At 44.1% G+C, this 14,941-nt stretch overlaps 1 protein-coding gene across 1 annotated transcript in view; it reads right to left on the bottom strand.

Annotated features, from left to right (window-relative positions):
• The window catches only part of TBX20 (T-box transcription factor 20), a 39,653-nt gene that overhangs the window by 3,415 nt on the left and 21,297 nt on the right, over positions 1-14,941 (bottom strand). The window contains exons 7-8 of the mRNA XM_036327340.1: positions 2,220-2,329; positions 305-689 (exon numbers count right to left, since the gene is read on the bottom strand). Of these exons, the coding sequence (XP_036183233.1) occupies positions 349-689; positions 2,220-2,329 (451 nt within the window). The 3' untranslated portion in view covers positions 305-348. The remainder of the gene's footprint in view (positions 1-304; positions 690-2,219; positions 2,330-14,941) is intronic.

Raw genomic sequence — 14,941 nt, 5'->3', positions numbered from 1 at the left:
CCACTAGCAAAATGCACTTTTAAGATTCATCTGCCTTGTGTGATTCAACTGTCTGGGGAAACGGATAGCCTATCAGTTGCAGAACTTAGGCTGGCTGAGACCTTGACACTGATTCTTTCTCGAACCCAAGAGCCCCCCCGCCCCACTTTGCCCCCCACATCTCCAGATGAATCCTGGTCCATGGTGCATTCCCTCAGGCTTCGCTGGGAGTCCCGCTCTCCTCAATAGATCGCGTGTCTCCTGGAGATCCCTCACGCCAACCCTCCCTCCCCCCACCCCCCAAAGCCTGTCCTCCGTTCCATACCCACTGGCACATTCTGGGTTGGGATTCTCCTGCTCTCAGAAGAGTCATACGAAAGGCGTCATCACGGCGGAGGAGTGGCGCAGTCCCTGGATGGCGGCGTAGGGGCCCTGCTGGAAGTAGTGGTGGTACCGGGGCATGTGGAAGGAGGGGAAGGTGGGGCCACTCCCCTGCATGGAGCTGGCGAGGGCCGAGGGGGTCAGAGGCATCCCCAGGCGGCTGTATGGCGGCAGAGAGCCCTGGATGGGGTGAGGAATGGGCGTTGCTATGGACGCTGTGCTGGTGCCCAGAGCAGTCAGGGACTGTGGGTGCTGAAATCCAGGGAAACTGGACGAAGAGGACACCCAGGAGCTGAGAGACAAGTTGTCGGATGTGGTAAAGGCTGACCCTAAAAGGGGGAACAACGCGTTAGGCTGGAAACTCGACGTCAAGGTGCAAACCGAGAACTATACAGGGTGTCCCCCCAAAACAGACGCACGCTGTAAGGGCTGACAGCGCAATTTTAAAAATGAAATACATTTTAATAATCACTGTCTTACTAACGATTCAAAGTATGTGTATATATTTTTGGGACACCCTGTATCATTTATCTGCAAGGATCGTATTTCTTACTTTAAGAAATATGTCCCAGATCTAGAATTCAAAAAGACAAACGTCAACCAGGAGGCACACCTACCTTTCCAGAAACAAAATCACTTATTACATACGGAACAGAGAATTTCCTAAACAGGAAAAGACAACTCCTCAGACGGCCAGAGCGGCCAAAACACCAGCTTCTACCTGAAGGGCGTGGACTGATTCCCTTGGAAGCAGCTTCGGGTAGCTGACACCTGTGGGGGCCTCGGAGGCCTCCCCGTAAGGAGGGCGGGGCAGGGGCGTCTCCCAGAGCTACGGGGCTTCCAACGCCTTTGAGCGAACCCACATGAGCATTCCCTTTTCCTTTCTTTCCAGCTTCCCCAGTTCTTTATTAGCTATTTGACAACTTACAAAGTAACTCTTTCTTACATCGCAGCATCCAGATGCCTAACGGAGAGTTGACATTCAATTTTCCCATCGGATAATTTCAGTCACGTGTTTGGGTGTAGTTTTTTTTGTTGTTGTTAAAATATCTTATTGATTTTTTTTTTTTTTTTTTTTTTTACAGAGGTGAAGGGAGAGGGATAGAGAGTTAGAAACATCGATCAGCTGCCTCCCCTTGACCGGAATCGAACCTGGGACCCTTGAGTCCACAGGCCAATGCTCTAACCACTGAGCAAAACCGGTTAGGGCTGGGTGTAGTTTTAAGAGATGCCCTATTTTTTGATGGAGTGTGCACTTTCTATGTGATGGGCATTAAAATATGACAGAGGGTGCTCTGTCCCTGCAAACACCCCTGTGCCCCTGGCTGGGCACCCTCTGGTCTCTCTTCTCCCAGGTGCAGAGGGCTCCTCCCTGGGCCTTTTCAACAGAGGAACTTCCAGTCCCCCTCCCGCTCCCACTGGGGCCACTGGCCCTCCATAATGCCCTGCACTGGGAGAATCTTCTTTTTAAAGTGTTTCCAGTTTCAGTCATTATCCTCGCGAGGTATTCCTGACCTAAGTAGGACAGATTTTCAGATTATAAAACCAAGCGTCAGAAAGACTAAGGGACCGCCCCCCAAGCCCTCCCGCTCTTTGGTTGGGTCACAGACAAGTAACTCAGAGGCTGGAGATTCTTCTACTAAACGTCCAAAGCCCAGGAAACCTTCGGGAGCATCATCTCTTAAGACTCAAGGGCAGAATACTGAACGCCAAGCCCTCAGGGGCTGCGCCTTCCTGAAGAGGCTCCTGAAATTCTTTGGGGATAGGGTACCCTGAGGTCAGGCCTCATCCCGCACCTGCCTCTCTCCCTTGGGCGCTGGGCATGGGCTCCCAGCAGCTGCACCCCCGGAGCACCTTACCTCGGGTCTGTGCCGTCTGCACCTCGTCCCCCAGCACGTCCTCTTCTCCGTAGGTGCGGATGGGGGAGCGGGCGTAGGAATGCTTCTGAATGAGGCTCTCCACGCTCTCCCTGGGGGAGAGAGCAACATGCCCAGTAAACGGAAAGGCAGGTACTCCGGGAGCAGAGGGGTCTCACAGGTATTTGCTAGTCGGGAAAACCAGTGTCTCAGCCAAAAGACCTCCTTCCGGGAAAGATGACACTCAGAGCATTTACACGTGAGAACGGTGGAGGCAGCTGTAACCAAAACTCAATAATCCATGCCTAACGAGGGGGGAGGCTAGAGGGGAGAGAGAGGACAGTAAAAAAAAAATGTGTAGCATATCAGATGATGACAACAGTGCTGCAGAAAAATAAAATGCAGCAGGATTAGCGGTAAGAACTGTAACTGTGAGGAGTGAATGAGACGCGGCATTTGAGCTGCCCCAAACAGTGTCTGGCATGTAGGAGGTGCTCAGTAAATGCTAGTGATTATAAAGTATAACTAAAGCAGGTAAACATGTTTTATTGTCTTAGATTACATTTTCTCCAATTTAATTCTACCCATCTGAATAATCCTAATTCAGAATCATATGATCCAAGGAAGGGGATTTTTTTCTCAGTGAATGGAAGCTGACGGCAGCAGAGAACTTGACTGGAATGGTCTCTGTGGTTCTTTTATAAAACTGTATCTACCCTAAGAGATAAAATGGTAAGCTTCCGTGAGTCTGTATCACTTGTTTAAGAGTGTAACCTACTTCTTAGAATCCCGTAAACACACTTGTTGAATCCCTTGAGTTAGACTTGTTAAAATGAAAATATTTTATCACTCAGTAAGAGGTACCAGTAAATATATTAAATGGAATAATGTTATGTGTGTTAATAAATATACGAAGGGAAAGGATAATTTGGCATGACATGGACCCTAATTAATCAATTTGCCACTTATCCTATACAGGGTGTCCCCCCAAAAATGTACACACACACTTTGAATAATTTTAAAGGCAGCGTTGCTTCATTTCATTTTCAAAATTGAGCTGTCAGGTGTTAAAGGGTGTATACATTTTTGGGGGGGATGCCTGTATTTTAATCTCTGTATGTCCACACGCCGGTAATGTTGAACCCCCACAGCCTGCACAGAGGATGTCACTTACTCAAGGACTTAATTCACTACAGCGTTGGAGAGGGACTATCTTCTTGGGTAACCTGGGTCATTAAGAAAAGAGTCAAGTGAGCTGAGCAACCCTTAATGAAATGACAACCCTTACTAACAGGACATTCAAGTCCATGTCCTTTTAGTCTGCGCCTCGTGCCATGCTGCTAATATATGCGGGTATTTCACACGAGGAAGGAACTGCTCCCAATACCCTAGACAGTATTTTCTCTTGGCACAGTCATGAAGGAATGGCCATCCGTGGGCCCGTTATGGATGGTGTCGCTGAAGCGTATTCCTCTTCCTATCTGAGGCACATCAACTGCTCAATCCGAGCATTTAGCTTGAAAGCAGTTTAGCATCTGCTCGACACACACACACGAAAAATCATTTTCCGAACAACACAATGCATCACTGCCTGGTGAAACATGGTGCGTTTCTAGGAGAGGCACGTTACATTCATCTTGTCCTTGGTAGACCACTGGTACCGTTGCTCATTCTCGTCTCCAGGAGGGAGGAAAAGGGGATTTTATCGAAGTGATTTACTTGTGCCGGGCCGGGGAGTGAGCTGCAAGCAGTGGCGGTTCTTATACAAAGGATGGCCTAATTGAGTTACTGCCTTTTAAGTGATTGAAAACAGTGGTGCATATCAGGGCCATCTCTTCAAAGACGTTTCGAAGAGTCGACAGCCCTTGCTGTTTCTGTCTAACCCCAGTTTCCAGCAAAATGGAAAGTGCAAAGAATTTGTTTAGCCTGGAAAACAACAGGGAAGATTTCTAAAATACTGTATCCTGAAAAATAACAATGACTCACCTAACGGGTTAAGTGATTTAGGTATTGCAAGCTGTAATAGTGCCTTGTAATGCTCGGTGCTGTTATATCTCAAAGCTAGAGATGGTAGTTTTAATAGACTCACTTTGGATTTAACAGGTAAAAGAAACAGGTACTATTATTGAAGGTCAGCCTTTCTAATATCTAAGACTGAATTACTTCTCTAGCAGAAAGAGTACATCAGCCCTGGCCAGTGTGGCTCAGTTGGTTGGGTGACATCCTATGCATTGAAAGGTTGCCAGTTCCTGAGGTTGCCAACCAAGAGCCCACATCATCAGTATTTTCTGGGAAAGGGTCTATAGTTCTGATATGACAAATGTTTTATATAAAGCCAAGGTGATTTTTTCTGGCAATTTTCTTTTTTTTTTTTTTTTAAGAAATTCACATTTTATTTACATCAAAATAAACTGTACAAAATTGACTTTCTTGTAAAGCTTACTGATGATAGCAATATTTTCTGTATTATTCCTAGATAAACCACAAAGCAGATTTTTGTAGGTTGTCTAGGTTTTGCTTATAAATCAAGATGAGGCAGTAGATATGATCATGGAAAAAGACAGAATAAAACAGACCAATCTGTTGTCAGTATCCATGGCCTCTGATCCTGTCTTGACCATGAAACAGAAGTGTTCGACATATACTTGCTAAAAAGCTTATAAAGATATAGCCTCAACAAAGGAATGTCAACAGCAACACCCAGATGTGGGTGGGACAACGGTAGGTTCTTCCTTCAATGTTTAACAGTAACTTCTTTAAGATCATTGAATAAAGACAAAATCTACACTGAAAAAAAAAAAAAAAAAAAAAAAAGAAAGGTTGCCAGTTCCATTCCTGGTCAGGGTACATGCCCAGGTTGTGGGTTCGATCCCCAGTAGGGGGCGTGCAGGAGGCAGTCAATCGATGTTCTGTTCCCACAGCAATGTTTTTCTTTCTCTCTCCCTCTCCCTTCCTTTCTCTCTAAATACCAATAAAACTATTTTTTTAAAGAGTACATCATATCTTAGGTATTTTTAAAAAATTTCTTCTGACTACTCCGTAGCCATCAGTTCCAAGAGTAACATGTGAGGGGCACAGTCATGTTCAGAAGGTGGGCAGGACAGCAGGTAGCTACAGTGCCTATGCTGACCCTGCCAAAATGATCAGAACCATTGGAAGTCATTTCAACTATCTGCTCAGACTCTAGATAAGCAGAACCAACAGACTCTGCCCGTTTGGAACGGACTGCCCTTCCTCTGCCTTTGAAACAGGAGAGCAGATCCCTCCTTGAACAGGACCTTCCTTCTCCTCCCCAGCTCCTCTGCACCAGCAGGCACCTCAGGCGTCCTCCTCTGCTGCACGTACTAGATGGATGACAGTCGCGTGTTTGCATGAGTGTCTGCTGCTACCCTTCGGGCCTCGGGACCAGCAGAGAACAGCGCTTTCTCTATCAGGCACTGGTTCCCACACTTCAGTGTTATGGACTGAATGTCTGTGTCCCCTCCAAGACTCGGTGCTGAAATCCTAATCCCTGCAGTGGTTCTCAGCCTTCCTAATGCCGCGACCCTTTAATACAGTTCCTCATGTGGTGGTGACCCCCAACCATAACATTATTTTCGTTGCTACTTCATAACTGTAATGTTGCTACTGTTATGAATCGTAATGTAAATATCTGATATGCTATATGTGTTTTCCGATGGTCGCGACCCACAGGTTGAGAACTGCTGCAATGCGATGGAATTAGGAGGTGGGCCTTTGCAGACAATTAGGTCTTGAGGACAGAGCTCTCGTAAATGGGATGAATGGTCTCATAAGAAGAGATGGGGGGCTTGGTTTGGTTCCTTCTTCTCAGCCAGGTGAGGACACAGGAGAAGATGGCTGTGTGTGAACCTACAAACCCTGAATCTGCCCACACCTTGATGTGGGATTTCCCGGGTTCCAGAACTGTGAGAAAGAAACGTCTGTGTGAGCCATTCAGGCGGTGGCATTTTGGTCCTCGCAGCCCAAGCAGACTAAGACAGTGCATCAGGATTACCTGGAGGGCTTGTCAGAACAGGTGTCTGCCCGACCCTAGAGTTTCCGATTCAGTAGGTGTGAGGTAGGCCTGGGATGGTGATATCCGGGCGTTTCCAGGCGATGCTGCTGCTGCTGCTGGCCTGCGGTCCCCCCTGGGAGAACCCTACCCACCTAGCTCAAATCCTAGCTCTCCCATTGGCCAGCTGTGTGCCTGTGGGAAAATTACTTCACTTCTCCAACCCTCCGTTTTCTCATCTGTGAAATGAGGACATTAATATGATCTAGCTCTAGAGTTATTATTAAGAATTAATGAATAAACATATTGTATCTTGGTACCTGGAATGTAATCAGTGCTCAGTAAGTGCTTATAGATAACAAAATTCAATGATAACTGTTATTATTGAGGATCCAGGTCCCGTGTCCCTAAGGCTGGTCACATAATCATAATCATTTTGGATGAAACTGAGACTTCCAGTCGCTCCAAAGTGCCAGGCTGAGTTCAAACCAGCCTAAATATATACATGTCAGAGACGAAATTAAATAAAAAGTAAATGTTATTTCAATTTACATTTTAACTTTCTCTCCTAAATATGGACCCAGAAAAAACTGTGTCCTGGGAGAAAATGTCAAATCCATTAAAATCAAATCTAACTTATAGGAAACAAAATATTTCAAGTTGTTCTTGCTCATCAATTTGCTCATGTTTGCATCATGCCTTGCTGGGCCTTTATAAATAACTCCTCGTCACAATATTTTTCTAAAGATTTATGCAGATAATTGTATAAATTACTGGAAGACGATATATCAATATTTATAGCTTCCACAAAGTACTTAATAAATGAAAACTTTAGCTAATACCATTTGAAATGTATTATAAATCATTAATTTTAATTTGAAAACGGAAATATATTATGCAATCCATTTCGGAAAAACAAAATAAGTCTAAATTAATCTTTGAAAAAGCTTTTAGACTTTTATTTTCATTTATCTGACTCAGTCCTGTTCGTTTTTCTTTACAGTAGTAATAGACAATTCTGATTTTACTTTATCATTAGCAACTTAAGTAAACTACACTGAATAAAAGAAAAGCTGCTACGTTTCATTTCCTAAGTCTCACGGCTGACAACCAGAAGAAAGGTCTCAGGCAAAGCATGGATTACTTGACTTCTAAATCAACTCCAGTGACTGTGAGGCAGGAAACAAATGTCCTTCAGACAAAGAAAGGCCGACAGAAGCCAGGGGAGAAGGAGGGCAGGTGACATGAAGTGGGAATAACTGCTCCCCTACCTGGCACACTGGTTTGTCTGACACTTTTATAAACAAGCGCTTCCTCCTGGAAGCGGCCGATGAATGAGCTGAAGTGCAGACACACGGCTTCGCTAAGTAAAGGGATTTTGCAGTGAGTACTTCTATCATTTGAAAGAAAAAATTAGTTCCGCTAAAAACCATCCCTTCCTTTTTGTGGTTATGGTCATTTATTCGATTAATAGATTTTATTTAAAAGCAGACTTTAATCCGGCAACCAAATGAAAATCGCGCTCACTTGATGCATGCAGCCTCTTATGCCGACTCTACCTTCACTGGGGGTGATTGTTAAAGAAAAAGCTTCTTTTCTAAGAAATTAAGTGATCAGACTTGTTCTCTGCAGCTGGGCTTTCATTTCTTCTACAGAGAGAGGGTGTGGGGAGCTGATGGGCTGGGTCTCTGAGACTCGTCATGGCTCTAGTGATTTATGAACCTATAAACGCAGAAACCAACGTAAAAGAATTTAACTAGCTATTTTGAAAAAGTTCAATACTGGTTGCAAAGAACCCTGAGTTCTAACTCCAAATCTTGGAACTAACTGAGCGACTTGGGCAAATGGCTTGCACTCTCTGGGCCCTACTTGCCTCGTTGGTAGAATGACAGAGGTCAACGGGATGGCTCCCCACATCATTTCAGCCTCGAAATAATGCTTCCTACAAAGCTCAATTCCCTGCGTAAGTTTAAACACGGTATGTTAGGGCACACTCTAGGATGCCCCAAATAAAATTTAAAATATTCTCCTTATGTTTTAGTCTGTGTTTAAGAAAGAATAAACTGTATACCAGCAATTGAAGTTATTTTTATTTAGCCACAATTGGGATATTATATGTCGCTCATTAATCCCAGAGAGAAAATTCAATTTTAAACTCCTTGCTTTCTGCCTCTTCATTCTGAGTGACATGGATTCCCAAGGCCCGACCCTCCCAGCAGAGGTGATGGAGGTGACGCAGACACCCTCTGTCCCCCCCGCCCCCCATCTCAGAAGCTGTGGCTCCTGCTGCAGAATGTGGGCTCCGGGGGAACCCCATGGTTCACAGGGAGCAGCTGCCATCCCAAGGGCAGAGGCCATTGTTACTAGCTTTTCCCAGTTGCTATCTTTCGTACTTTTACTTCCGAGTAGCTTGCCTCTCAGAGTAGTGGCTGCCCTGAACATGCAGGGGGGTTTGCTTTGGGAATGTTATTTTTTCAGCAGATTTCATTGAAAGTAATAGTAGACTATTACTGGGATTTTATCGTCAAAGCGCACAGGCGCATATGCGTGGCTGGAGGGGGGATTCTGAGAGGTGGAGGCTCACATTTTACAAGTTTGAGTACTTGCTTCTTACGCATTTCAAGTATCATATTATTTTGCCATTTTAAAATGCAAATCTGGAAAATAGTCAAAAAAGTATTTTCTGAGTCCTTACCAACACACTGGATAGACGATGTTTTAGGACTCTCGCTAACACCTACTTACCCAAACGCCTCCTCCACTGCTCCCTACAGGCCTTGCAAGTTCCTAGCACCCTCAGCGAGAAAAACTGGGCAGCCTCTTTTCTATTACTCATAAGAGACTAGACGACGGACAAAAATAACCTCGACGATGAAACCTACAGACTCTTTAGAAAGGATGCATCCCCCCGCCATCCTGTTCTGTCATCTCTCTCTGGCTGGGGCTACAGCTGCTAAAATGACCCTCAGAGTCGCCTCAACCATCGCTGGACGACAGGCAGGACGAAGTGTGGGCACAGAGCCCATCCGCCGGCTTTGTCAAACAGCATCACCCCATGGGCCTCGAAATGAAATTCTACGTTCCTTCCTTTTAACCGGGAAAGAGGAAGAATCATCCTGAGGAGGTCACAGTTCTGGGCAGGCGTTTTCCCGGCTGCCAACATTCCCACCGCCCCTGGGAGCTCTGAGCCGGGATCAGCAGAGTTTCTCGTAAGGGCCGGACAGGAACTATTTTAAGCTTTGCAGGCCTCATGGTCTCTGTCAGATACACTCAGCTCTGTCTCTGCAGCACAAAGGCCGCCACATACAATATACAAACTGAAGCCATAGCTGTGCTTCAATAAAACTTATTTATAGACAATTCAATTTAATTTCATGTTATTGTTGCTTGTCACATATTATCTTTGAATAATTCTATTAAAATGGTTTCTATATTTTTTCAGCCGTTTAAAAATGTAAAGACCATTTTAGCTTGTGTGCTGTCCCAAACAGAGAGGGATGTACTAAGCCATACTCGAAGCCATTTCCCTGCTCAGAGGTGTGCCCGCCAACCCCACGCTACCCCTAAAACCTTCGGCCCCAGGTACCCTACAAGCCCGCCTAGAGCTGAGTCAGAACCAAACTCCACTTTCTTTCTTGCACCTCAGTCATGAGGAAAGGCCCAGAATTATCCATAAACTGTGAACCTCTTCATCAAATCTGCCCAAACGCTTGCTGCTCCGTGGCTGGCTGTAGATAAGACTCCTATCGTTTCCCAGGAGAGTAGACTTGCAGCTCACTCTGCTGAGGTTTCCTTCCTCATCTAAACTAACAGAGTGCTGTTGAGTTTGGAGCAAAAAGGCCTGATTCCCACTGGGCGTGTGTTCAGATGTCCTGTGTTTGAAAGTGTTATTCAATGCCAGGGCGTTTTAAACGTATTTTGTAGAGACTCTGAGTATGAATTCTGAACCAATGTGCTGAGATAAGCCTATGCATTTAATTCTCTGCCCCACAGATAGGACTGAGAAAGCAAGGGGAGCTCAGGAAATTGGGGAGAGTGCCAACTCCTTATTTAGGTATTTGAGCCACAAGCAAGAAAGGAGGGAAGCATCAGCCAGCATGCCATTCACCTGTGGACAAGGAGAGCTACCTGGGGGGGTAGGGTGGGGGGAGAGACGACAAGGCCTCAGCCTCACCTGAACCCACCCCGAAGCAGCTGGGTTGATGATAAAGGCAGATCTTGGAGCAGCTTTAAGAAGACGCTGTATTGTTAAAGCAAGGATTGTAGTCATGAAAAGGACACCATCTGGAAATGTAGAAGTACAGTTCGAAATGGTGGAAAAAACAGTCACCACGTTTTAAGAGAACTCAGTAAAGGCGGTAAACCGAATACTGGATGCTGCAGAAAACAAAATCAACCAATTAGAAGACTCATAAGAAATTCTCCCAATATCTGTAAAAAGTAAGAGACGAAAAATGTTAAACAATAAATAAGAGAAATAGAGAATAGAGTTAGGAGATGTAACATATGTATAATAGGAGTTTTATAAGTTCTGAACAGAGAGGACTAATTAGAAGCCTGGAGGAGAAGGAGGAGAAGGGAAGAAAAGAGGAAATTTTTCTGAGCCCAATAATGACTTGGGTTTTCAATTCAAAGGGCTTGATTATATTGTAAACACCAATGGGAAAAAAATCTACACTGCACTTAAATTATTTTTTATTTATGGAAAATCATATTCTCATATTTTCAGTTCATATTTTTTTTGTTTTATCTAAGCCCATGAACACAACCATCAAGGCTATAAGAAATCCAGTGGGAATTTTGAAATTAAGTGTGTTATTGTTCTTGAGAATATCAGATAAGTTTTCACATTCTCTGGTCTAATAGAAGCTAAAATTGTTATCTCTAACAATGACATTTCAACTCAGATATGATATATATCCACATTTATTTCCATGTGTTGCCAATTTTTATCTTTTCTAACAAAAGAGAAAGTTCTGAGCAAGAGTGATGTGGTCCAACTTTCTTTCTTTGGCAAGATCATTCTGATTGGTGTACTGAAAATGGACTGAAGGGCAGAAAGAGTGGAGGCAGAAAGGTCAATTAGAAATTAATGTAATACTCTAGGAATGAGATGAGTGTCCTGGGAGAGTGCGGCGGTAGCAAGGGAGATGGTGAGAAGGAGCTGGACTCCTTGGGGTCTAGTTTGAAGGATTAGCTGACAGTCTGGATGTGGGCAGTGAGAGGATAGAGGAGCCCAGATTCCTCCCAGTGTTTGGCCCGAGCAACGGGCAGGGTGCAGCTCTCAGCAGCTGAGATGGGAGGCACAGGGAGGAGAGGTATGAAGACGAGAGATGCAGCTGTTTTAGAATGTGTGAGATTTGAGGTCCTTGTATGGGGAGGGGGGAGAGTAAAAGAGACAGCCAGTCAGATCTTTAACTCTACTGAGACCAGAACCAGAAATGCAAACTTAATAGTAGTCAGCATAGAATGGTATTTAAAGTCATGAAACTGGGTCAAATCACCAAGAGGAGGAGCAGACTGGGAAGGGAAGTGGTCCAAGGACTGAGGCCTGGCACACATCACTGTAAACAGGTGGAGGACAAGAGGAAGAGCTAACCAGGGGGAGAGAGAAAGACAGCCAATGAGGTAGAATAAAAACCAGTAGAGTGGGGCGGTCTTGGGAGCCAAAAGAAAAGAGGGAGAAAATGGACAACTGTGTCAGACCTAGCTGATAGGTCAAGTAACATGAGGACCGAGAACTGACCACTGGATTTAGCAATGGGGAGGCCATGGTGACCTGGACAAGGGTGGACTGGGGGCGTTATGGGATGGAAGTCTAAACGGCAAGGTAGAAGAGATAAAGGGAAGAGAGGGATTGGAGAAGAGAACACACACAACTCTTTTTAAGGAGCTTTACTGTAAGAAGGAGCAAAAGCTGGATCAAGTGGGATCAAGAGAAAGTTGTTTTTCCTTAATGAAAGAAACATCAGGAGATTTGATGATGCAAAAGAGAAGGAAGTAGTGACAAAAAATTTTAAAAAATTAAAAAGCAAGTGAAAGAAAGCAAACATTTTGTAAATATAGCAATATAAGATTTAGACAAAGTAGAATTAAGACAAAAAGCATTAAGTGGGATAGAAGTTAAATATATATTTGATCAACTGTGGGATAAAATAAGAAAGTAAAGAAGTATTCGCCAAAATACTGCACCCAGATGAATTTATGAGCAAGATTGTAAAACCTTCAGGTAAAGGATCACATCTTTGCTATTTAAACTAGTCCAGACAACAAAAAGAAGGAAAATGTATTTCAGCTCATCTGAACAGATTAGCAGAAACCAGATACCAAAATCTAACAGAGAAGGCAAGAAGAAACAAAGTCAAACCTGTTATGAAGTGTGACATAAAAAGTCTTAACAAAATCAGTAGATTAAAGCTAGAAAGGTACTATAAGAAAAAGAGATACAATCCAGGCAGGATTTATTCCAGGAATATAAGAATGGCTCAACATAGACAATTTAACTATAATTAATTATACTGTTATTTAAAAGTGCAAAAGTAATTAAAATAGTCTCATTAGATATTAAAAGAGCATTTAATATAACTCCAAGTAACAGTCAAGATAACATAAAATTCTTAATTTAGGCACAGTAGGGCATTACCTCAATATAAAGATACCCATCTGAAACCAATGAAAATCATATATTATGAGAAAACACTAGAGGCATGACTAAATAAGTCAAAAACAAGAAAAATGCTATTATCATTACTTTTCAATAGTGTCCTGGAAATTTTAGTCAGTGCAATAAAACAAGAAAAAGACATTTAAAAAAGTAAAATTATTAGAAAGAAAAATATAAAATTATCATTTTTATAAATGATATATCAATCTAACTGGAAAACTCAACAGACTAAAAGGAAAAATTATTAAAACTAGTATTTTTAAGTTGAGTAAAATGGCAGGATGCCAAAGACATATAGGAATCAATAGCTTTTTACAGACTAAACTGGGCAGATTTCTAATGAAAAATTCTATTTTCAAAAGCAAGTCCTCCCCCTCCCACCCTCCCCCCCCACCCCCGGCCCCGCCAAAAACAAAACAAAACACTCTTAGCACAGAAGTGTCCTTCACCCTTCCCTCCGCCAAAAAAAAAAGAAAAAAGAAGATGCCAACAGACTGTCTATAGGCTATTTATTTTATGGGATCATCAGATACTTCTTTCCCTGAAGCAAAATAACTGTCAATTACATTATTTTAAGAATTCTCTTTGGGCGTTTGGTTTGCTTCTTAGCTGTCCATTGTAGGTATTTGTGCAAAGCACCTAATGGAAATACTTTCTACTCTGGCGAACAAGGCGGATGTCTTTTTACAGATGAGGGAGGTGCTGTCCCTGAGAGTAAGGCGGCACGTGAAGTATGTGAGACATTCAGTATCCGAACTGAGCCTCGTGGAGTAAGATGAAGAAAACCCAACGCCTTTTAGAGCCGCGGTCGCCAACCGGTGGTCTGTGAGGTCCGAAAGGCTGGCGGCCGCTGCTTGAGAGCATCCCAAAAGCTCATGCAGCTGTAGAGGGACTGAAGCTCAAAACGGTGAGCCTGGAGGCGTAAGGGAAACCCCCGCACAGGCGTTTTTGTTGGGGTGTCCCACGGCAGTTGTAAATCTGGGACAGGAAACTGGAAATCACTGAGGTCACATACTCCCAACATCATATTCAATTAGGTTAGAAAAGTGCCAATTCTGTCATCGTGTCATAAAAAAGTGTATTTTTCTCTCAGATCCCTTCTAGAGAAAAGTTCCCTGAGCTGTTACAGATGGGGCTGTTTTCAATCAGTTACAAGGAGCAATTCAATTACTAGGTGGTTTAGTGCAGTAACTGACTCCAGACTAATTTAATTCCTTTAGGTCTCTAAAGATCAATTGATCTGATTTGTCCCATCCCCAAAGGCTGTTTAGGGAAAATTCAGACTTAAAATACTTGGAAATGAAATCCAAAACCTTGGCCGATTTCACACAACTTGGGTTCTCTTGCACATTTCCAGCTAAGTCACTCCAGCTGCTCGCACAGCCTTCAGACCACCGAGAGCTACTGGGCGCCCTGCAGTCAGGATGCTGCTTCAGGAAGCGGAAAGCGTGTTGCAGGCATCAGCCGGTCTGCCGTTCTAAAGGGCAGGCGGTCTGGACACTCCCGTCTCATGAGCACGTGTGCAGCCGAGGGGCTATGCTGACTCCAGGAGCAGTTTATTAAGACCATTGGAAGGAGACTTGGATGGGCAAAACCCATGCTCATCCAGTAAGATAAGAAACCTGCATTTCTAAGCTGCTTTCACAAACGTCACTTTCCTTGTTTCTCAGGAGAAACCTGTGGGGCCGCAGGGTGGCTTTTCTCTGTTTTCTAGATGAGGACAACGGACTCAGAGGTCAGGTGACTTCTCCAGGACCCCTCAGGCAGTCAGAGGCAGAGCTGGGACTCTAACCCATGACTCTGTCTCCCAATTCACCATGTTCGCCCTTGATCTGAGACAGAAGGTACGGCCTACGCTGTGAAAACACATCACTGCCGCCCCCACTGAGCCACCGTCTTCATTCTTGCTTGACCCCAGATTGACCCTGAGGAAGGTTCACTGATTACAATGGCACCTGCAGAATCCCAATCTGAACCGGCGCCTCTGGCCCTCCAGAAATAGATCCAAGGGGTCGTGCCTCCTGAGTAGTCCTTGTCCACGGACTCACT

Source organism: Myotis myotis, unplaced genomic scaffold, assembly GCF_014108235.1.
Source record: "Myotis myotis isolate mMyoMyo1 unplaced genomic scaffold, mMyoMyo1.p scaffold_m19_p_11, whole genome shotgun sequence".
Taxonomy (NCBI): domain Eukaryota; kingdom Metazoa; phylum Chordata; class Mammalia; order Chiroptera; family Vespertilionidae; genus Myotis; species Myotis myotis.
Note: the sequence above shows the minus strand (reverse complement) of the source record. Positions and strands in the feature narration are given on the sequence as shown.